Source organism: Eublepharis macularius, chromosome 8 (assembly GCF_028583425.1).
Source record: "Eublepharis macularius isolate TG4126 chromosome 8, MPM_Emac_v1.0, whole genome shotgun sequence".
NCBI classification, from domain to species: Eukaryota; Metazoa; Chordata; class Lepidosauria; order Squamata; family Eublepharidae; genus Eublepharis; species Eublepharis macularius.
Window position 1 is genome coordinate 17602776 of NC_072797.1, and position 25303 is coordinate 17628078.

Sequence of the window (25303 nt, forward strand, 5' to 3'; positions counted from 1 at the left end):
TCTGCAGTAGAAGAGCAAGATCCAAGACCAGTAGCACCTTTGAGAGCAAAATTTTTTCCAAGGTATAAGCTTTCAAGAGTCCAAGCTCACTTCGTCAGATCACACGATAGTGCCTTAAACACAACACAGGCCTCTCAGAATTTCTTTAGCTTTCCTTTTTTAGATGTGTGAAACCAACTAACAGAAGTGAGAAACTCTTTCAGATTTATAAGATGCAACAGGGCAAAGTAGAATTTATTACTCCCCCCACCTTTACAAGATGTAAATACAATCAGTTAGCATTTCTATTTTACAATTTCAACAAATGCTTCCAATGGGGACAATTTTTTTTTTTTAAAAAAGAGGACCATTAATCTCGGCTCTTTAGTACACCACTAACTGCAATAGTAAGGCAGAAATTAGTCTGCCTAATGACATAAAAAACAATCTCATTACTGCATGAAACCGGGCAGTTGGCAGCGTCGCCATGTCAGAATACATTTCTTCCAGCCTCTAGGATTGGATAGATTGTCTCTTGTTTTTCCAAGTACTTATTTCTTTACACAGTTCAGTTTATTTAATTTTTGCATACACGTTTGCACCTTTTTGATGCTTTACCCATTGTCCATAGGTGCGTTTATATCCTCTCATATGTACATAACAAGTGAAATACAGGTGCTATTATTTACAAGAGATGTATACTGAAAACCACGAAAGCCAAGTTTACATTTTATATAGCACCTTCCATCCCAAAAAGATATGAAAGAACTTTACAAAAGAACTGAAAACTTACAAACAACTTTCTCCACCGCTTGAGATTCAAGACCCCCATGGGCTAGAGTTTAACAACTATATTACAATGCATAGCCATGTTACACAATGGTTTAGGCCGAGAAGTAAAAAAAATCTGTGCTTCTACTACAGTTATGTCCAGAAAGCAGATTTCTTATCAGCCACCCAAGTCAGCAGTCTGACCCACATGAAGATTTTGAAGAGGCCTCTAGAAGAACTGCTATGTTCTGAGAACTCAGGTGATCAGAACTTCAGATATACTCATCATCTGGAATGGGGCACTTCCAGGAACACCAGTGGCACCTTAACCCCCTTGTATTTGAGGTTGTGTCTTTGATGACAACGCCACCTACTAGGTCGTCAAAAGCAGTGCTTCCTGTGATACCTACAGAAAATGAACAATGCAAAATGAAATGAAACAAAAGTGTCAGAAACAGTTTATAAAAATGGCACATTTATTGCTACAGAACGGTCATGTACATGACAGCATTGAATAACTACAGATGGGAAACAGGTAATGGCCTACAGCAAGCTGTGTTTTCTTCTCGAAGGAACTCCAGCACACAACCTGTTTGGACTCTTCTACAAATCAGAAACACACCAAAAACATGAAAAAAATTGAGGCACTCAGCCACACATTGAAAACAAAGTGTAACTGTTTTTTAAAAATCTTTTTCCTCTTTTTGTCCCTTTTATAATTTTTCCCTTTTTTTCATTTTTTTCTGTTTTTTTAACTGTTGCAGCTATGTGTACAGTCGCAAAAATTTTCCCCGCTGCGACCTACAACTAAAGAAAAAAAAAAAGAACAAGAAGAAGAAGCTACCATACAATTTCATCTTGGTAACACATGGTAAAATAACATCTTTTAAATAGTAAAATAAAGTAACAAACTTTTACTCAGAATGATTCCAAAAATCTACAAAGAAGAAATATTCATAATCTGACAATTCCCCCCCTCCCCTTGCAATATTCATGGTATAAAAGGATCGCTCCTGTTAAAAATAAGCCAAATATATTTTTTTATTTTTAAATTTAGGGTTTTCTTTTATCCTACTAGGGTGTACTACAGTCTATTTTATAGCAAAAAGGTCACTAGACAAACGAAGCTTTGTAACAAAAAGCCAGGCACTGATACATGGTAAATCTCTGCTTTTTTTCCTTATCTTCACTTAGTTGCATCACAAGTAACAAGAATGAAAAAGGCCACAGTTCATATATTTTCACCATTACAGAAGTCTATAATACTTGAAATGAGTATGGTCAAACCAGCACTGCACAAAGGTGAATAAACTTCAAGTCCCATGAGAAAGAATATTTTTTTAAAAAATAAAACGAAAACAAAACAAGAAGCCGAAAAGGTCCTGGTGTGCCCCACTGTATTGGAATTCATCTTATTCCATCTTTATGACAACTTTTTTGTTTTCTCAAGTCATTTAGTGGACTAAGTATAATTTATTTGTGCTTTTTCCTCCCCCGATGAATTCTCTTCGTTCCTGGCAATGTACAGAATTGTTCACTCTTCGGCACAAATTGTATCGTGCCCATCACAGAAAGAAAGATGAAACTTGCAAATTCCATCCCACTCCATCCCCCCTTCCCGCCCCCTGAAATGAAATTAACAAACAAAACAAATCGGAAGACTGCATCGGTACAAGTTGCATCACTGGTAGAACTGACAGTTGTAAAAACATTAGTGTTCCTTGCAGCTACACATAAGACAAATGTAAAAAAAAAAGTTCTAGATGATGAACAGATTTCCCTAATGAGCATATTCATAAATTACTTTAATGTGGAGGTGGATCGTTCACTAAAAGCCTGATAGGTTTCTACTGAGGAGATGCTCGGTCCTGTTACTGCACAACGCTGGAGCATTATCGTTGACCCACCACCATCTCTAACGAGCAACAAATGCCACTGAGGACACGGGCACGAGCTTTGCTATCTGGTTTCTTGGGGACAGAATCTCCATTGCTGCATTCATGCAGGAAAAAACCAACCAGCAGTACAACTGATAGGCCAGTTTTCAAATTTAAATTGCATTATGGAACAAAAGCCATCTGTACATTTATACTCACAGGATTACCATTCTATACATAACTAACCTTTTCTTGGCTCTAGGTAGATCAAAATCACAGTTTATAGCCACATTTAGCCCATAGCATGTATTGAAGGAGTGGGGGGGGGGGGGATACAAGCTTTTATCACCATGACACACCATGATTATGTGACAGAGTGATCTTTGATCTTGGAACCTTTAAAGGATTAATTATATCCAGCTGGTGGACTAATAAAGGAAATTCATGCTTATCTGAATTTGCATTTGCTCCCCATCAATTATCTTCGTATTAATTGTTTTCTGATTTCCATATATCAGAACATCAGTTTTTTACAATCTCTGTGGACAAAACTGAACACTTTTAAAAGTCCAGTTGGTTTGCTGAAACCTTGACATTACTGTACATAAATGGCAGTAGAGGCAGAACTGGCTGGCTTGAGCAGATCCTGAACCCCCTAACAACTTTTAGGGACTTTTCAAAATGTTAAGCAATAACATGCTTGAGAACAGGAGAATCCTTGAGTCAGTCCTGAATATTAATACACCCATTTTTATCTAAACAAGGCTGGTTTAAAGTACCAGTTCTTCAGTGGAATACGCATTTGTCGTTCTCACTTAAACTAACATGGACTATGCTCTATTGTAAATTTATTCATAATGGTTTTAATCCACCTCCACATTTGAGAAACTTATTAACAAATTAAAAAAAGCATTTTAACTTTACTGCTACTGAACATATTTACAATTTTCAACACGCACACACAGCTAATCAAAATGTTTATGGATATGCAGAGGGTGGTTCACATGGTAAACTATCATATTTGTTCTTTATGTTTTTCAGAAACATAAAATTCAGATCCTTGTATCTCACTATTTCATTTAAATGAGATTTTGTTTCAACCACAGTTAAAAAAAAACAAAAAACCGATACAATGTATTAAAACACATAATAACAAGAGTCTACATGTAAAAATATAACTTTTACATACACCATTTCAAAATAAATGATACGTTTGCCATTTTGTTGCATAAAATTTACAAATGCATTTTTTTCATTACTATGTAACTGGCAAAACAGGAGAACAGATGGAATGTCTAGACCGTTTTCAATGGACTTATGGCATTTACTCAGTGCTGATAGGTGGAAAAAAATCTACTCAAACAGGGAGATTTCATTTAAAAATACATGCCAAGTTTGCGTGGCTGTTAAAAAAAAAAGCAGAAGCTGGAACTGGAGACAAAAGGATGCTGACAAAGACTTAATTGGGAGCACTATTTGATAATTGTTCTATACACCAGAGTCGATCATTAGAAGAATCGCTATGGATATCGGTTCTGTTGAGCCCAAAATTTCAAAGCTAGTTTTCGGATGAGTTGCTGTGCCATAGGTTTGATCTATGCCTACTCTTTTATATGTTATGCAAAAAACTTGATTCATACTGGCCAGAGAAATACTGTTCTACTCCCCCTCCTCAAGAAAGTGCAACTTAATGCTTTAGAACCGGTAAGGCTTGTTCTAATGCTTCATGACAATTGAATATTGGCATTTTTTTCATGAATTAAAGAGGAGGCAGCAAATGGTCTACTTTTCAGTAATCCACTTAATTTAAAAAAAAAAACCTGTCACACAACTTGCAATTTTCCCATTTGAACCCCTTCTACCCCCACCCCCACCCCATCTGACCATGTATTCTGAAACGCCTCACTGCATACTGTATTTAGGCTACACACATCAAGTTAACACTTCAACTGGTTTGTTAATTCACAGCCACCTTTGATTATGTTATGTTTCCGATGATATAAACATTGGAAGGCACAGTGGTAACATTGTAGCATTCTAACCTTGTACCTCTGAAAAATCCCAGAAATAGGGTCTAATGAGAGCAACATTTACGACAGCCCCCAAACGGTCTGGACCAAGTCTCGGCAACGTTGTTTGCAGTTTATCTGCATATGACGTGACTTGTCAGTTCCTGTATTCTCCCCCCGCAAAGACTGAAGAAACAACTCTCTACTTATTTATGAATGATAAGCAACATCAGGGTCAGCGTTTCGTCCTGATCTGCCCCTCCAGCAACAGAGTTGGCACTACAGGTTACAATAAGAACAAAGGAGGGAGTGGGAGAGAAATAAGACCAAAAATCCCTATTTACAGTAAAATATTTTTTTTAAAAAAGTTAATCAGTACTTTTTTTTTTTTACAGGAGCAAAAAAGTCTGAAACCAATGAACAAAAGCTTACCATATTCACTAATTTTAATATATATTTATATATATATATTTATATATATGTGTGTGTGTGTGTGTGTGTCATAGGTCTATAAGATCCATCTGTTCCTCCTACCCTAAGGAATGGCTAATGTCATCACTTCAGTTTTCATTAGGACATTTGCTGGTTTTGTAAATATGTGGGCAGCAATGCTTCCCTTTTTAATATCCAGTAAGTATAAACACTAGCGGACTAGTACACCAACAAAAACGTTCATTTTTTTTTCTTCAGAAGTACACTTTTCATTATTGCAAGTTTACAATTTTTAAATTAAATATTTTTTTTCAGACTTACAAATTAATTATATTTTTTTTCCAAAAGAAGTTTAGGCACAAATGCATTGTCCCACAGTGTGGAGAAGATTGCCATTCAGTCTCTTGGCTGTGCATTCACAGCTCCTGACATACTGCTCGAAACATTCTGAATGATATGTTGAAGAGAGGAGTCTCTCAAGTTGCACTTTTCTTTTTCGTTTCGTAATCGGGAATGCTGAAAATCTCGTGCGTCTGTGATTCGTAACTACTCAGACTTGTCTTATTATATTACAAAAAAGGGGGGGTTAAGTGTTTATGTGGGTTTAAGATAATACAGCTGTTAAGGAAGTGGTCTCTGGTTTACATGAAGAAAATGTGGCAACTTGGACCTGTGGAATAAGGGAAAAATAATCTGGGTCAGACAGGGAGACCAAGCTTTGGTTATTGTTGTTAATTTGTTCATACAATATTTGTATGGCACACAGTGCATTTCTTAAGAATCTTTATCATACCAGTGGGAAATATATTATTATTCCCATTTTAAACATACGGAAAGCTGATGGTATCCTTTCATGTCCAAGATCAAATACTACCTACCACCCCCCGGTCACACTAACTCAATTTAGGCTCAATTCAGATGTGTTGATGTGAAAACAATACAGTCCAGATTATGATAAATCCCTACAAAATAAATATGGGTGAATTAAAGCTGAGCAGGCAGAATACAAACCTTTCTCTACCCACGCTTTTTCTCTCTGAGCTACGTTTTTTAGCTGTTTCCTCAGGGTGTGATGGAGTGGTTGGAAGAAACTACCATCCGGAAAAAAATGGCTATGATCTTGACAAATGGGTCTGCTGCTATTTGGGCTTCATAAGTCTGTCTTTAGAAAATGCTAGTCGGTTTACCACTTCAGAATGCATACAAATATCACTGGCTTAAAAGAACCCTGGTACTGAGATTCCCTGCTTGTGGAATCTGTTATCCAGGACAAGGATGTTTCTACTGCAACACTCTTTCTATATCCCTGTATATTTTGAGGAAGGGTCACTCTTGTACAAGTGATTCCTGTTCTCTTACACCAAAGGCTATACCAGGTGCACACATGGTTGTCTGGATTTCTTCCCGGTTCTCCACCTTCACTGTCCCTGTTACTGACGTTAGACCCTCTTCAAAAAGGTTGGGCTACTAACCACAAAATAAATTAATGCCAAAGAAATCCCACCCCCAAAGAAGCTAAAGAGGATTAAGCTGTTATTGTGGAGACTTAATAATCAAACTTCACTGGCAAACCACCTCTGTTTCTCACTTGCCTTGAAAGCCCCTTGCTGGGGTCGCTGCAAGTCAATTGTGATTTGATGGCGTGCGCGAATGCGTACACACACAAAATAATCAAACTTGCCTTTTTTTTTTTTTTTACATCTGTCCCATATGATTAGATGTGTCTCCCATCCCAGGGTGGGGCCCTGCCAATGAAAGTGGAGGAGGGTCCGAAGATACTTTCTCTTCTTCCCTTCTTTTCAGACATGCTGCTTTAGGATTCAGGTTCCTTTCTGTGAGACCAAAATAAAAGACATTTTAAACATATGAGGCGTGGTTGGCAGCTTGTTTCATACCTGCCATTTCATCTACCATCTTCAGTCCTTTAAGCACCTCTCTCCAAAACAACACCATGTATGCGTATCTATACCTCTGACTTTGACACCTGTGGCCATTTTGAGGATCAAAGTAAGCCCTTTCTCAATCTGCCCCATCTAAATCCATCTCACCTTGTAAATATTCTGGATCCATTTTCACCTTCAATACTATTGCTTGCTCTATCCCAGATCCCTTAGGAGAAGATTGGGCATCAAACCAACACACATTTAAAAATGATTCCTAAGAAGCCTCAGCTTTGTGGTAGCAGGTCCTCTATAATTTATTAAAAGACAACACTGGTTTGGATCCAGACAGCTTTCCCACTCAGCCTCCCCAAGCTGTCCATCTTACTACAGCCCCCACCCCACACAGCCTTTGCCCATATGCATCCCATGATCGCCATCATAGCTGATTTGGATGGTCTAGAGGGCCTTCTCCTCTTTCTTTATCAACAGAAAAACTGTCTGGAAACAACCCAACTTATGGACAAAGTTGTCTGACCAGTCAGTTTAGTTCCTGAGCCTGCTGTTGTGGGGAGGGCAGAATACAAATCTAATAAATTAAATTAAATTATTAAATTTCCTTTGATGGGAATGACTGTAATGCAGAGAAGCCACTGAATGCATGTTAACTGGTAGACAGCAGACCCCCGTACGAATTTGGCAGACAGAATTCAAAACCTGGGGCCCAGTCAACCAGAAACTGTTAATTTCCAGGGTCAGGTGCCCTAAAGAGAGTGGAAAGATACCATAAAAACCAACCAGCTAACTAAATCTCGTATCTGGGTAGATGCATGGGTAGACCTACACAGTGAGCAGGTTTGCACGAGACACCTTTATTCACTGGGGGAACTTGGATGGAGTTTCAACAAGCTGCGAGAGAAGGTGACTGAAGTCACTGTGATGGGATGGGCACACTGAAAGTGCCAGTTTCAACCCCTGGCATCTCTAGTTAAAAGCATCAGACACTAGGTGATATAAAATGGCAGAGACCATGGAAAACCGCTGCCAGCCAGGGTAAACTTGAGAGATCAAGTCCAACTTTTGACAGGGCAACTGTTTGCTTCAGGGCAGGGCAAGAATGTTTGGGGATCTCTCAGATAATCAGGGAGAATTGCTATTGTTTGCTTCATATTGGCCAGGCATGAGCATATATTACTAAAAAGTTCTGGTCTTTAGATTGATTAAGACCCTAACTGGGCTGTCGGGAATAGTGCGAGCTATTTGCCTGAGGTAAAGAAATATGGCAAACGCCCTCATGCGCCTAGTGACGGGGCAGCCAGAATCTCATGGCTGTCTAGCGGTACTGGGGCTGAGGCACCCTTGGGGTGAACTCCAATACTGTCGAGTGAGGGGGAGGGGCTCATTTCCTCTCAGTTTGGTGTACAAACAAGGAAAAGTGAGGGTTGACAAGTTGGTTGGCCAGAGTTGTGAGGCAGGGTGGGTGACTGTCCTTAATGCTGGCAAGCCTTGAGGCTGCCTAGTAGATTGAGGAAACCTGTTCTGTTCTCTCTCTGTGTGTGTGTGTGTGTATGTGGCTGTTTTTTTACACTGTGCAGACCTGCTGTTATTAATTAAGACCAGTTTAACCCAACTTTTGTAGGTGATGTCATTATTATATGTGGTAAGTCTTCAGGGTGAGCGGACAAGATAAGAAGGATGGGTAAAATGATGTAAAATGAAATTCACCCTCCGCTCTGGGCCAATTAACTAACTGAAGTGAGCTGTGACTCACGAAACTCATACTCTACCACAAATTTTGTTAGTCTTATAGGTGCCACTGGACTCTTGCTCTTCCCTATTAACTATTTTAGCAGGCCTTACTTATACTTGAGTAAATACAGAGGTTCATGAGGTATTACTGGCATCTAACTGACCTCTAACTTGCTGCTCTAAGCTGAGGATAACAGCTACGGCTTGATGTAAGATCAGGAGTTTGGTCTGGGGCTTGTCGCTCTTCAGGTGAAGCTGTACCATCCGGCCCAGCTCCTTGAAAGCCTCGTTGATGTCACGTACACGGAGGCGCTCGCGGGCATTGTTGGCCATCCTTCTCTCTTTCTCGCGTTCTGCCTTTTGCTCGGGTGTAAGATCTTCATCATCATTATTGCTGAGAGACAAAGAGAACACAGTATTTTCTAGTGGTGTAGAAAATCAAATGGTTCCTTGCACCACAAGTTTGCTTGAAGCCCTTTCACAGAATGAGCTTTGTTTAAAGAGACACAAGAACAGAGCACTTTTGGATCATAGGGTTCAGCCAGGGAAACAAAAGTTGTGCCAGAGCTTTTAATATGACCAAACAAAATAACTGCAGAGCGCTGTGCCACTTTCTGATTTCTTAACAATTCTCCATCAGATTGGATTTTTTTTAAAGGTGGGGAGGATGTCAAGGCCTCTTCTCTGCATCTTGTGCAGGATACGCCCTGATATATTCTAAACTATGTAACTGAGGCAGCTCCGGGCGTTATCTTCTGTGTAGGTTTTCCATGGATTCCTGCTGAATTAATAACAATAAAAAGGAGAGAGAATTATCCCTAAAAGATGGTGGGTAGCCGTGTGTGGTCTGTACTAGAAGAGCAAGATTCAGGTGCAGGGGCACCTTAAAGACCAACTAGATTTGACTCTCGAAAGCTCATACCATGGAAATCCAGTTGGTCTGCAAGGTGCTACTGGACCCAAATCTTGCTCTTCTATCCCCGAAAGAGTCTGATAAAGACCCAAGCATATAGGAGGCTTGGAAAGTTGAGGACAGTTGAGCACCTTTCAAAGAGAGAAACAGAAAGAGGGAGAAAACAAAGCAGGAGCGGCCTGTTCAAGCCCCTAAGACCATATTCTACAGGGGAGATTCAGAATTCTTAATGGTTTATTCCCCCACTTTCCACAATTGCTTGCGGCCCCAACCCCCGGTTTGTTCTTCACTCTCCTCTGTACCTTTTTTTTCATTCTACTTCATAGAACTGGCAATTGTACAGCGGTGAGATACATTTCAGGAAGATTTTTGTTGGTATGTTCCTCTTCCCTAGTTTCACAATTCCGTAGAATGTGCTTGTGATACTAAGCTGTTTAGTGTGGTTGTGTATTTCTCTGTGAGTAATTATTTAAAGTATTTAAAATTATCTCAAAAATGGAAGCCAAGCTGAATCTTCTCCACTGGGTAAAAACAGCAGGGAACGGCTTTCCTGACCATGGTTGCTTCACCCTTTCCCTTGAAACACCTGACCTGCACGGGTGATATCATGTGGCAGAAGTAGGGGACTGTGTGAGGAGGGCCACTAGGAATTTAGATATGGCTCTGAGACCATATTCTGCTCTAGAACATTAGTCTGTTGGCCTTGCTTGACATGCTACTTTCGTCGCGCAGTCAAAAGGCAAGCGAAGTGAGCACTGGTGGTAAGTGAGCTACAAAGACACTGCACAGAGTTGATGTAGCTTTCTGGCTAAGCTGTGATCCAGAAGGTGCCCAGTTTAAAACTCAACTCTGCCATGAACTCACTGGATGACTTAGACAAGTTACCCTCAGCTCGCGGTCTGCAGAATAGGCATCATATAGGGCTGTTATCAGGCTTTCAACAAGAAAATGTGCATTCAATAACTCTGCCTGCTAAGCCTTATCATCCAAGAGCCAGTGAGTTTTCTTTATGCATAATCGTTTTTGGACCTGAACTCAGCCCAGAGTTCATCTGCTTCCTTTTGCTTTGGCTATTTTGCCACTAAAAGAGTTGTAATATCTGTGGTTCTTGACTCCTGGGTTCAGATTAGGCAGGCAGTTTTTTACACCTCTAAGAGCAATGAAGAGCTGGAGAAATCACAAGGAATTGCTGGCTGGATGCTCCAAACATCAGTGGTAAATCTGCTCTTTCTCTTTACCAGTATCAACCTTGTTTCTAGCCTTTGTTTTATGGCACAGCATTGCATAAAACCTTCCCAGTGCTTGTGGATGATTCTGCTTTGATTTCCTGCTCTGATCTGATCTCACCTCTTCTGCTCTACTATTGGCCCAGGTTTGCTGCTAACTCTAGTTTATATATGTTTTCAAATTGTATCCATTTCTGATTCAGAACTCCGTATCTTTCTACACGTGGATGGGCAAGAACGGACCAGACTGTGTATATTATGCAACAATTCCTCTATTATTCAAGTTTCAGAGTCTGGATGGAAATGTAAAGTGCATCTATCAAAGCACTTTGAGGATAAAATCTAAGTTTTCACAAATGTTTTGCAATATTCCTTATGCAGGACATGAAGAACAGATGGAGGGCCAGTGGCAATCCAAGTAAAGTCATGCATACTATGGCCACTGATGCCTGTGAGCAAGAAACACTGGTCCACATAAGGATACCAAGCCGTTCTTGGGATCGAGATGTGATGGAATCACTCAGCTCCCTCCAAAAGCTCAACAAAAGGGCCTCAGATGGCACAAACAGGCCCAGCTCTGCTTAACCCAACGAAGCTACACTGATTTATCTATTCACAGTTACGCACATAAAAAAGGCAGGAAGAAAACATCTATTCCACTGGGCACAAACTGTTATACAAATGGCATCTGTTTTAAGACATTCATTTACATACACAAATGGCAAGCACATCATCTCTGAATTTCAGTATTTATCAATTTTTTAAAAATCACGCTGAATGCAAAATTTGTTCCAGTAGTCCAATTTCATTGCTTACGAGCAATGTCTAGCCCTTCTGGAGTACATGCATCTGAACAGATACTCTGAGTACCACCAGAAGAGCTTCATTTTAGGTTTTGGAATTTGTCTGGTGTGGAAAAAAAATTCCAGCATTTATCCCTAACCTGTTCACTTCATCGAAGTCCCAAAAAGGAATTAAATGAAGCGACACTATTATATACTGTTACCTAGATCTTGACCTAGTAATTGATTTGATATCCTTCTTGTCATCGTCTAACTTCTTGTCATCAGAAGACTTTGCGTCCTGGAGGTTTTCATCTCCCTCATCATCAGATTTGATTTCAGAGCTTCCTGAAGACACACTTTGTCCTTGTAGTCCAGTGGGCATTCCTAGGGGAGGAAATATGTATAAACATATATACAAAAAGAGAAACAGAGAAAAAGAGAGCACACACTGAAGCGAATGTGTTAATGAACTTGTATCCATTTTCCTCAGAAGTCCAACTTCAGTCAAACTGTGTTTCATTTATTAGCAAGAAAATTATTTTGTAAAAGGAAGTTTCAAGAGAGCAGTTGTTAAAAGCCAGCTTTCCAGCTCTAGTCTTGTGGCTAAGTTCTGCTTTGTGCTGCTTCAGAAGGGGTAACAATTGCACTGCTAAAATGTTGTGGAAACAATAATTGTGGGGATGCACGACTTTGGTGCAATCAAGGGTAATCAAAGATACAGAGCAATGGCAGAGCAGGAAACTCCTTCAAGCAGCACCTCCCCAGAAATATCCTTCTCCATTTACAGCAAAGAAATATGAGTGCAACTTAATGGTTTTGCCTATCAGCATGCAAAATCAGTGGTTCCACTTCCCAAGTCTTTGCAAGTCCACTACGAAACCAATTTCATTTCGGCCTATTAAGGTCCCAGCCAATGTCCTAACACTTGATGATTCTATAGATAAATACATGTTTATTCATGTATAATAGATCCTCCTAAAATATAATTTTTTTATCTTTACAGAATTTGCACCTTACCTTATCCCTTGGGCTCTAGGTCTCTTAAACCATCATTTACAATTTGATGTAAAACAGAAGGGGAAAAGTTCTATCATAGGCCAAGGCCAGACGGACAGTTTTTGTGAGAGACTGGGTGGTACAATGGAGATATCACTGTGCCTATGTATAGTCTATTTCAGCCCCCTAACCAAATACTGTCATTTCTGGTCTAATAGATTTTTCTGGGTTTTCTAATACAAATCTGAAAGATCAACCATAGGTGATGAAGGAGCAAAATAAATGATTTTGTAAATCACGATCCCATAGTCTGTCGTAGTATTTAAGACTATCAGACCAGGATTTTGGAGACCCATATTCGATCCCCCTCTCTGCCGTGGAAGCTCACTGGGTGACCTTGGGCCAGTCACACACTCAGCCTAACCTACCTCACAGGATTGTTGTGAGGGTAAAATGGAGGAGAGGAGAATGATATAAGCTGCTCTCCCCACTGGGGAGAAAGGCGGAGTACAAATGAAGCAAATAAAAAAACAAACCAGAAGTCATTTTTATTGGCCGCTTCCACCTTCAGTGGCATCCTGTTATCACCCGGAAGGCAATAAATTCTTTAACGATATTGGACTTGACAATGATTGCTAAATGCTTGCAAATAAGGTGAGTAGCACATGTCAGGAAGAACTGGGTGTGATTTGCCGTATCCCAGAACTTCTGATTCCCTGCATCCATTCCAATGGTCTTATTACGGTGCTCATGTGATTATATACCCGGTCTAAACTCCATAATCACACTTGCTGTTGCATGCATTATTGCTGCATGCATTATTACGCTACTTGAATGAACTCAACACTCCGTGAACCAATAGTCAATTCCAACAAATTGTGGCACTAGAAAATGAATCCGATATTCTTCCAGCTGTACTGGCAGTGCAACATGAGGAGATGTTTTGTTGATGCTGTCGGTAAGGACCTTATGGTAATCCTGCACTCTGATTTGCCCACATAGTTGCTTAGGATTAAAATACAGGTCATTGCTCTGAGGCCAGTGCTGTTGAACTCACCTCTGTATGGATCTTGTGGTGGGTTTAAGTCAGGAGATGTGGCAGACTGCACTGGCAACTGTGGAACGGGAACCTGGTTTGGCACAAGCGAATGGCTGCCACGGAGACCAACTGCATCCTCACGGTGAGCGCCAACCTGTAATGGGAGAGCAACGAGGGCCATTTATGTGAAAAACTTCTGTGAACAAAGACAACACAATTACAACTTCCAGCAACTGTACGGGGAGATGCTAGGGTGGAAAATGTGGGTATTTCAGAATAATGGTGAGGTTCCCTACAGCTCTTCACTAGAGGGCGCCGAGGTACTGCTATAGGTATCCGAGACATGTATACACAAAAACACTCAACACTCAGAAAGATGCTGTGCTGTACATTTAGTGACAAATATGGCAGAGGAGCTCAGGCAGGTAAAACGTCAAATTGTCTCTCCGAGGGTGCTGCCGTAGAGAGCACTGATTCGTACCCATCTGTCTTGTATCATGTCCGCCAACAGATCTGACAATTATCTTAATGCCCATATGCTTAATTGTGGGCTTTTCAATTCCCATATTGCTATCAGAAATCCTACAGGAATTTCAATTTGGCATCCGACTTTCATTTCAGGGGATAAGATTCTTGGGCCTACCATTCCACCCTCCCTTCCCTCCTTCCATTTCATAATGCCAGCTAAAGCCTCTGACAGTGGAAACTACTGAAGTATTTGATGTGGTCCTGTTTGGAGCAAAACATAGTGGGGAAAAAAATCACTAGGCTTTCCAAAAACTAGAAGTCCAGGCCCATTCCAAATTAGTCCTCACCGTTAAGTCATTAACCACGTCAATCCAACTGCAAAGGTGCACTGGACTTGCCCACACCATGACTCTGAATAATGTATCAATGAAGATTTTATTAAATACACCCATAATTGATGTATTGTCGACACTGAGAGATCTCTGTCTTTTGGTGCTACACCTCTGAAGATGCCAGCCACAGCTGCTGGCGAAACGTCAGGAACTACAATGCCAAGACCACGGCAATACAGCCCGGAAAACCCACAACAGCCAACACCCATAATTCCTTCATCGCAGACATAATGGGACTGTTGGCAAAATTGATGGGCCTAGTATAATGGAGACACCTCCTCCTTTTTTTGTATATCGCATTCTTCAGTCCACCTGTATGTTAAATCTGTTACTGAATCAAGCAAGGACTGTCAGTTTATTACATAATACCACCTCATGACTCTAAATGGCTGTGGGAAGACATACCAAATGTTTGCATAATCAAGAGTCTGGTTAAATGGGAATGCTGCGTATGTGATAACAGCAGCAACAGAAACACACCTAAAGCGACCAGGCATTGTTTTTTTTTTTAAAAAAAGGAAAAGACAGGCTCTGCCTGCAGGCTTACAAGACAGGACACATTAGGGGAGAAAGGAACTCAGGAAAAGCTGGAGTGTGGAGTGCTCTGTCTTAAGGAGGCTCTTAACAACTAAGAACGGAAGCTCACCCTGCTAGAGGGATCTACCAATCAGGTGTCATGCAGATCTACTAATTTTGCCCACTTTGGGGGATTCTGATTCTCTAAAGGTATCATTCACCAATCAGTATTTGCAGTGATTAAGCCAACTGAAGAATGCCTCTAATCAGACACAGAGGACAATACAGTATAATTGTTACCAGTTGGGCAGGACTGAGAGGCAGATTAGAGAAAATTCTGCCAAGAAAGAAAGAAAGAAAGAAAGAAAGAAAGAAAGAAAGAAAGAAAGAAAGAAAGAAAGAAAGAAAGAAAGAAAGAAAGAAAGAAAGAAAGAAAGAAAGAAAGAAAGAAAGAAAGAAAGAAAGAAAACCTTTTTAGATGTAATGCAATTAATCAAAAGCAAGTGTGTAAATGCCATTGTTTAAAAACTTTTAAATTTCCAGTTCATGGACTTTTAGCTGGATGAGGAATTGTGTACAAACAAACAGGAAGTACGAGTGGCTGTTTCTTCAGCTACAGCTGGGCCATGATAAGAAAGACTTTAGAGGCTTCACATTCTGCACAGAAAGAAAAGGTGGCACCACAGGATCTAGAACACAGGTAAAGAGGGCAAAGCTGAGTTTCAAAAGAAGTACAGCAGGCATCGCTAGCTGGAGACCCTCTGAAGACTGTCTACGTGGCCCTGGAGCTGCCAAATTAGAGGCAACTCCAGAGAGAAAAGGGAAAGAGGGGGAAATGGAGCCTGGAGCAACTGAACTTACTAGTAGGATACTTTATGGAGAGGGAAGGGGTGCCACTACTCTACTCTCTACTCACATTAGTTGCATTAGACTTTATAACAGAGATTCCCAACCTTTTTTGAGCCTGGGTCCACCTTTGGTGGATGCAGCTACAAAATGGCTGCTGCAGTAGGTGCAGTCGACCACAAAATGTTAGATAGTGTGGTTGTGCATAACTCGAGCAGTAACTCTTCAGCATTTCAGGCAGAAGCTCTGTTCAATGGGATGCCTTTTAAAACAAACTGATGGTTTTAAAGTCTTTTATCGCGTGCACCTTCAGTCACGCAGCAAGTATAACTTTGTGCTGTGGCGGCAGCTGCTGCTGAAGCAATGCTTTAACAAATCTGTACAATCAATCAGCTCTCCGACAGCCAATCAGAAACCCTGCTGGCAAAAGCCCTGCCCATTTCCTAAAAGCATTCGTGGGCGCCAGGAAAGGTGTTGATGGGTCCTGTGGCACCCACAAGCATCATATCTGCCCTCAGCTTGCTTGTGCGGGGAGGGCAGAATATAAATAAATAAATTATATATATACATACACACATATAAATCAGGGTGCCACATAATATTTTAAATTTTTGTTGTTTTTATACTCTCCCTTTCTCATTGAGGTTCAAGGTGGATTACACAGTGCAATTCAATACTGTCAATGGCTGGGACATTCAATAAACAATAGGCTTCCTTATCAGTGGCTAAGAAGATGTGATTCTCCTAGTTCAATTCTCACGAGGGCCATGAACTCTGCAGGTGGCCTTGGGCAAGCCGCTACTCTCAGCCCCAGCTCTCCAGCTGCACTGTGTGGATAATAATAATACTGACTTTGTTCACTTCTCTGAGTGTGGCACTAATCTGTCTAGAACCTGGGCAGATCATGGGAGGGAGTGCAGAAAGGGTTACATCAGTGCTGAGTTTTCGTGACCCTTCTTACATGCCCAGGGTAATGCCGATTGCCACTTTGGGGTCAGGAAGCAATTTCCCCCGAGCCAGTTGGCTAGGGGGCCTGATGGCGTTCTGCCATCTTCTGGACATGCAGCAGGGATCACTGTGTGTACGTGGGAGGGAGTTGTGAATTTCCTGCACTGTGCAGGAACAGGGATGCTATTCCCTTGCCCTCTGCTTCCCCCCCTGCACCCACCTACTTGGCTGGCAGGGGATGCACCCCCCCCCCCCCAGGTGCCCTCCTGGTGCTGCGTGCCTCCGGGCAGCACGGCATCCATGTGGAGCCATGTGGCCAGATCAAGATAAGGAGCCATCTTTCAGGCTAAATAAAGATGGAAGGAAGCATTTTTTGCAACTGCATTAACTGCCTTCTGCAGTAATAATGCTGGGTCGAGAATAACCCCCAGGGTTGTAAATGGACCAGCGAGTGTCAGCTGGACCCCATCAAATGTGGGAAGCACCTCAGTCTTCCCAACAAGGATCTCCTCTATCAGGATTCAGTTTCAGTTTGTTAACCCATAGCCATTTAACTGCTGCAGCATCATTTGCATAAAGAAATATACAACCGGGTGTCATCAGCATATTGATGACACACTTACTCCAAAACCATGAATGATTTCTCCTAGGTGCTCTACACAGAGATTAAATAGCACAGAAGGACTAAGCCCTGCGGAACCCCACAGGACCGGCAGTGACAACTGATCTCCAAAAACAACCCTATGAGTCTGATCTGTAAGGAACAGTTTTAACCAATCCAAAGCACTTCCCATTATCCTGCCTGCTATGTGAAAAAGCCTCAACGGGATGGCCTGGTCGAAGGCTGCCAATAAAGAGCACCAGAGAGGCACAGCCCTTGTCTACATTCAAATGGAGACGATCAGCTACAGCCGCTAGTGTAGTCTTTGTCCCATAGCCTGAAACCAGACTGAAAGGACACAAGAGCATATGAATATTCCAGGAATTATTCTGGAGTGGTTCTGCAATTGCTCTATCATCTTGCCCAGAAAAAGCACATCAGAGATGGAGGAAAATTGGCCACATTTTTCTTCTCACATTAACGTGATCCTTACATGACTTCAGTATCCAGGATGGACGAGGATCCAGAGCACAAGGGGTGGCCTTCACAGATCCCGGTCAGCATCCATCATGGTAACTGGATGAAGATGGCACATGAATGGACGAGATGGTGTGCTGGCCAGGTCTAGAATCTCAGCTATTTTACAACCAGCATCCAAACCAGAAGGTACGGAAAGATTTTTCTCAGTACAAAACTTTGCAAAAGTGCAGGTTCCTACCGTGGCCTCAAAAGAAGTGGTTGTTTGGAATCTTAAAATCCTCCACGGCATTCCACAAACCAGTCAGATCCATATGTCTCTGAGAGAGGACCATTTTTGCTGACCCCCCCCCCCCCACCTTTGCAGCGCCACATTTGCCTATGCCTTGAGGATGCAGAGGTCAGACCACAGAACAGTCATGCCCAATGCAAAGGAATTTTCAAGGGGATTTTAAACTATGGCATCTTTTAAAAAAATGAGAGAGTAATCTGGAATTTAAGAATTAACGAAGAGATTACGGCAGTTTTGGGGCTAAGATTAGTAACTTATATTCAGTGGAACAGAAACAGTCTTAAACATCAAGGTGAAAAAAAATAACAATACAATAGAAAAGATTCAGTTTTTGATCCAATCAGTTAGGTGTGTCCCAGTCCCACTCCATTGCAAGAGGATGGATAATTGCTGCTTGTAGATGAGAATCGGGTCCAAAGAATGGGGTGTGCCCTAGTCCTGCTACCCGATGAAAGCTAGCGGGATGGAGGTGTCTCAACTCGGAGATGTAGTGCTCAGTTGGCATGAATGAAGGTTGTAACATCACATGTGGGGTGGGTAGGTGTGTGTGCGCGTGCGCAGGGGAGAAGGAAGCAATTAAAGCCTGTGGTTTCTGCATAATCAGGTTGAACGAGTTCTTGTATGAGAACATTGCGCTGCTCCTGGGTGTTTCTGTTTACAGTTTTGTTCTTGCAGCTCCACCCCAACAATGTTTTGAACAATGAAAAAATCAGATTCCAGAGCACAGAAACAGAAGAGTAGCCATAATGAATCCTACCAATTGTCCAGTTAGGTTGGTATCCAGATACCACTGGAAAGCCAACAAGCAGGTGCACACAGAACAGTCCATACCTGCTGACTACTTCCAAACAACTGACAGTCAAAGGTGTCACCCGACTGTCATAAACCTATCCTCCACAGATCTGTCAAGACCCCTTTTAAATTTATCTAAGCCAGTCTCTATCACAACTGTGTCTTCTGTACAGGGACAGGATTTTGTGGTTTCCCCACTGCTGGTGCAGCTGCAGATTAGGTTTAACAGTAATGTGACTTTCACATGGCAGCTTACCCCATAATTTCCCTGCCCCAATCCCCAGAAAGTGCCCCCCCCCCGGTCCCTGGGTCAACAGGGTTTCTGCAATTTAAAAAAAAATGATGCTAGAATATTGTTTTATCAAAAAACCATTGTAATGATGTGTAGCAGGTTCTCTGAATTCCAAGGTTTCATTTTTAAACAATCATGTCTCTACCCCTTCTCTTGTGAGGTTATGCCTTTTCACTTTTATCTCCACAAGGGAAAGGGCTAGAGACTTGTTTTTTTAAAAAAGTTGAGAATTCAGAGAACCTGCTGCTCCTTTCAGTACAATGGAGTTATCAATATAATGACATTCCAGAGCAGATTTTAAAAAAGAAAAGCATATTGGCCAGATAATCCAAATCTCCGCTCCCTCCCAGCAGCCATCCTGGCTTGACTGCAATCTTTCACAAAACTTTGGAATAAAGCAGGTTTGAAAAAAGATTGGTAAAAAGCTGCAGAAATCTCCAGAGGTGCACAAATGCACTATTGATGCTCTGAGGAACCAGGGGAAAACCCCCCTCCCAAAAGCACAGAACTCGGGACGGATCACTCATATGGAAGACACCAACACCTTGTGTTAACAACCCATTGTCTGAAGGAGCATTTCCTTCCGTTTCTTTTGAAGCTACTGCCAAGTTCTACTATTGTGGGAAATGAAAAACATTTCTCCTTGTCCATTTTTCTTACACCATACAGTCTTTGTGGACCTCTATCATGTCTCACACACACACACACACACACGCCGGTCACTGTTTTCCTAATCTAAAAAGCCCCAGGTACTTTAGCCTTGCCTCAGTGGAAAAGCGTTCAAGCCCCATGATTATTTGGTCTGGTCTTTTCTGCATCCCTTCCTGCTCTCCAAAATCCTTTTTGAGATGTGGCAACCAGAACTCCCTATCCCTTTGTGAGCTCATCACCCTGAACTGTTGAGTAGCACCCACCCACCAACTGCTACCTCACGGATCATCTCCAGTTCCAGGTTATAAATGAATAAATTCAATAGCAACAAGTTTCAACACAGATCCCTGGAAACCCTACTGCTTACCTCTCCCCAGATCTGTTCCTTCTTTTCTGACCAGTAACTAGTCCATAAAATGACATTTCTGCTCATCCCATGACTACTGAAATTTACTCAGAAGCCATCAGTGATCACCTAGCCAGGCTCTATCCCCAAGTTCAAGTATACAGTATCTACTGGCTTGCTGACACTTAAAGAATTCTAGGTAGATGGTGAGCTAGGACTTTCCTTTATAGAAACCACACTGATCCCTCTTCATTTAACACTCTGTCTTTAATAACACTTTCTCCCAATTCACCCAGGACAGACATTGGGCTAACTGGTCTATACCCTCCTCCCCCTTCCTCCCTTTTTTAAAAACTGATGTGACTTTGGTTCTTTGCTAGCACAGAGGCCGGGGATGCAAGTTCTACGATTTCATATCTTTAAGAACTCTTTTACACGGTGAGCAAATCCAGTTGAGCCGTCCTGGAATGAGAGGTAAGGCATACTATAAAGAGTGCGTTCTGCTTTAAGCAGACAAGTACAGCAATGAACGTCTTGTCACCTTGTGAGCAATTTGACTGAATCCATCCTTGTGGAATGGCTTCTTGTGGGAAGAGGCTGGCATTTACAACTGAATTTTGCTGCCGCTGGTTCGGCTCCTGGTCCAAAGCACAAATGTGTTAGAACTGATTGCTCCAGTTTGATGCCGTTTGAGTGGCAGGGTGGAAGTTCCGCCCGGACATCGTGAAGCTGCTTGAAGGCTTCCAGATGGTTAGAAGCCAATTGATTCTTGGTGAAATTCCAGTGACGGAAACAAAATTATGGTAAGTGCAGCTGGCAAAAAAGGATTCGTTTGATCCCAATTCTGGTTCCATAACCTCTCAGCCTAGTCCATTCAGCCCGATGTTTTCTCTTCTGACTGGCAGAAGCGCTTGAGGATTTCAGGGAAGGTTCTTTCCTAGACCTGATACCTGAAATCCTTTTAGTGAAAACTGAATTTGGGACCAAAGCATGTTAAAACATTGGCTATCTCGCTGAACTGCGTGGCCCTCTTCCTGTCTCCTCTTCTCACCAATAGCACCAACTGCCCATCTTGTCTCCTTTCAGATAATTTATTTAACAAGGTCAATGGTGTCCCTGAAGGAATCAAGCGGTCACATCAAAAACCTTCCAAGCTCATGTCCATGTATTTGGCTAAAATGATTTGGAATTTCTGCTTTTCACCCTAACCCAAACACAAAGCTTCCTCCAATATACCAGATCAAATCAAAAAGCACAAAATAAGTAATTTCTTACCAACAGCATTAAACCTTCATTGTGTATGTTAGCACTGTCCCATGAGGAAACACTCTGAAGGATGGATTTAAGCAACTTGTTCATATTGGGATAAGCTCTCAATTGCCATATTTGCCTGAAAGAATGCTATTCGGTCAGGAACAAACACACTGATAAAAAGAAAAACTCAACTTTTTTTTATTTTCACATAGAAAAAGACCTGCACATTCTTATACTTCTGGTGTGCATTTGTAGCTTGAGTGCTACGTTTATTTAGTGTTAGATCAGAAAAAATATTTACATTCCTGCTCTGACTAAGCAGAGATTGGCCGCTCCATTCGGTTCTTTATGTAGTGGCTAATTATTTGCACAACTGGCATACTTTACAACAGCTTTCCCCAGTATGGCACCCACACTTCCCCTGGGCCTGCCAAGCTTTTCAGAAAGTAGGTGGAGCCACTGTAAGGTCAGGCTTGTTATTATCTGACCTCATTCAAAGGAAAGGGTTTTCCACACCTGTAAGGCTGATAGCTCAAGTGAGCCCAATGTTGGCAGATCCTGGAAGCTAAGTAGGGTTGGCCCTGGTTAGTAATTGGATGGGAGACCATCAAAGAAGACGAGGGTTGCTATTCAGAGGCAGGCAATGGCAAACCACCTCTCTTGGTCTCTTGCCTTGAAAACCCCAGTAGGGGTGCCATAAGTCAGCTATAACTTGAAGGCATTTTCCACCACCACAAAGGCTGAGGACCCCTGCCTTACAAGACAGTTGTTAAAAGAAAATGATACAAGAACTATAAAACACTTAATCCATTGAAAAAGATACGTTAGTAGATCATGCTCAGGTTCACTTTCTCCTCAGCTTCTGATACCAGAAGAGAAACAAGATGTTGATGAAGTCTGAAGCTAGGAGAGATGTGAATCCTCACACGGTTTCCCCCTTCCTCTCTCTTTTCTAACCAGAGAAATCCAAAGCATTTTAATGAAAAGCAAAACCCCACACGCAACCTCAGCTGACGTCTTTAAAAAAATTACAGTCAGAGAAACTTTTAACAATAAAGACTCAGATTGCAGCAGCTGAAGATGTGTCGAGCCTACGGTCTATCCATTTTTATAAACAGGAATGAGAGGAGGGGGCAAACCTGTCAGTTCTGGGAGTCTCTGCTTCAGTGGCACACAGAGGTGCAATCCCTTTGTAAGGGCTACGGGGAGTTCCAGAAGAAGAAATAAGAAGGATTGCTGTAGAGAAGGATCTAAAATGAGACTGCTCTTCTGAAAGAGACTGTCATCACGTAAAATTTCAGGGTCAAGGAAGGATTTTAACCAGGGCTTTTTTTCTGGGGAAAGAGGTGGTGGAACTCAGGACCGCACAGTGACATCACTTTGGGTTAGCTGGAACAAGGGGGGAGTTTTTTAAAGTTTAAATCGCCCTTGGTGAAAATGGTCACATGGCCACCGGCCCTGCCCCCTGATCTCCAGACAGGGGGGAGTTTAGATTGGCGTGGAGGGCAATCTAAACTCCCCTCTGTCTAAAGATCAGGGGGCGGGGCCACCGGCCATGTGACCATTTTCAAGAGGTTCCGGAACTCTGTTCCACCGCGTTCCCACTGAAAAAAAGCCCTGATTTTAACATTTCAGATCACAGATCTATAAGAGATCATACCAGGGATTCATCTAGTCTGGTATTCTGTTTCCAACACTAGCTGACTAGCTGTCTCTAGGAAGCTCACATATGTGGCACAAAAGCGGACAGCCATATTCTGCTTTTTCTTACCAACGTTTGGTATTCAAAGTTACACTGGTTCTGGTTCCATTGAGTTAGTATAGCTAATGGCTATTGACAGACCTTCCTCCATGAATTTATCGAACACTTTTGAAATCCTATCCAAGCTAGTAGCCATTTCACTATATTATACGTCTATTCATCTAGTGGTGATTTCTGCTTACCGTAATGCTTTCATTTCAAAAGACGTGACATGGGTGCTGTTGGTGACCTTATGGATTGCGAGAAAAAAAGATGTCTATTTCCAAGCCTCCGTATTCCACCAATACTTTGGTGGCACAAGAAGGAGGGTGCCAATGCCTCACAGGTGTTTGGCCTATACCAAACCATCACTGGCTCAGGAGGTGTCTGGCATTTGTTCACGGGCACAGGCTGTTTCTGGTTTGGACCTGGCTGGTGGTGGCATGGGCCAAAATACCTCAAACCAGTTTTAAAATGTTCTGTATATTTGTGAAAGATGGTCAAACGGTAAAACTGTAGTTCACTAGCCTAACAGGAAGGCCAAGATATTGATTGTGCTTCCGTATCTTCCTCAGCTCCACTACTCCTTCTACACAGGTAAGAAAAATACTTGACATGGACTTTGGCAAGTGTCCCCCTTGGCCTATATTATATTTACAAGGGACAGTTGGTACATGCCATTGGTCCTAGAATGCTATCAGTGTGAAAACAGGACCCCATTGGTTTGAATTGAGTTTCTGGGTAAAGACAATGTAACCTATTGTATGTATCCTGAGACTCTCAAGTAGAGGTGGGCACAATCCAAAAAAAATTACCAATCAAGCTGATCGGGGATAGGCGCTGGAAACGACCCCAAATCACCGATCCACACTGATCAACTCCCGTTTCCGATCCGTGGATCGGGGAGGCCAAAGTGGAGGGGCGCCCCACTGTTCCCAGCTATGTGGGAAGGTGGGTGGTGGCAGCGACCGCCGGGCCCGGCGGGCACAGGGAGGGGACGTACACACACACACGCACACGCACACACACACATAGAGCAGAGGGGGAAAAAATTTTTTAACCCGGCGACGAGCCGCCTCCCCTCAGGGAGGGGACGTTCTCTCTCTCTCTCTTTCTCTCTCTCTCTCACACACACACAGAGCAGAGGGGGCAGTTTTTAACCCGTCCCTGCCTCTCCAAATAGACAGAGAGAGACACCCCGTCAACATGTTTCAGCCAGCTTTTTTAAAAAAAGCAAGGACAGAATCCTCCATTCCTCCCCGCCCAATTTTAAAAGCAAGCAGTCAGTCTTCCAAAAGCATATTTTAAACACACACAGAGAGCCGTGAATGAGGTTTTCCCACAAAATACAGTGTTTTAAAAGCAGGTTAAAAACAGAGAGTGACAGACAGAAAAACAGCCATTCCTCCTACAAAGCCCCATTTTTTTAAAAAGCAAAAAACGTTTGGAGTGCCCATGGCTACAGAACACCCCTTCCCCCTCCCTCCCCTGGGTCTCTTCTCCCAACTGGTGAGTGCGTTGCTGCTCTGTGGTAGGAAGGAAGCCCTGCTAATCAAGGAAAGCTGGGCTTCCATTCGGGTTTCCAGGGCGACAGAAGGAGGGCAAGCACAGCTCAGGCATTCCCCTGGCTCTGTTGCCCCAGGAATAGATTACTGGCGCCTGATTGGCTGCATCCCCGATCAGATCCCAATGGCCCGAATCAAGCCTCGATGAAGCCCCCCCCCCGAACGCTGGATTGGTCACCGTGGACAGCACCGATCCGCCGGGTCCCGATCACGCGAACGCCATTATCGTGGGTATTTTTCTATTGTAATGCTGATCGTGTCCATCTCTACTCTCAACAAATAACAACAGCAACAAAAAAAAGCCTTTACTTGTTTTTCACTGTCTTTGTTTTCAACAAACAGTTTTGGGGGAAAATAATTATTCTGCTCTGTTTTTATAGAAATATCGAATCAATAGATGTAAAATATACATTGCATTTGGTTTGAAATTATCCAGTCCTTAATACTATTTCCTTACCAGATGCAT

The 25303-nt window shown here is 42.2% G+C and overlaps 1 protein-coding gene across 9 annotated transcripts in view; it reads right to left on the reverse strand.

Moving 5' to 3' along the window:
• Nucleotides 1-221: 221 nt before the first annotated feature.
• Nucleotides 222-25303, reverse strand: part of TCF4 (transcription factor 4) — a 389972-nt gene continuing 364890 nt past the window's right edge. For 6 of the 9 annotated variants that reach the window (XM_054986184.1, XM_054986181.1, XM_054986183.1 and 3 more), the window contains 5 exons: nucleotides 13675-13810; nucleotides 11843-12005; nucleotides 8862-9091; nucleotides 6750-6900; nucleotides 1774-5738 (listed from right to left, as the gene is read on the reverse strand). In XM_054986184.1, the coding sequence (XP_054842159.1) occupies nucleotides 6764-6900; nucleotides 8862-9091; nucleotides 11843-12005; nucleotides 13675-13810 (666 nt within the window). In that variant the 3' untranslated portion in view covers nucleotides 1774-5738; nucleotides 6750-6763. Of the gene's footprint in view, nucleotides 1157-1773; nucleotides 5739-6749; nucleotides 6901-8861; nucleotides 9092-11842; nucleotides 12006-13674; nucleotides 13811-25303 lie in introns of those variants that run through there. The other 3 variants (XM_054986182.1, XM_054986187.1, XR_008597497.1) reach the window with 2 other exon arrangements.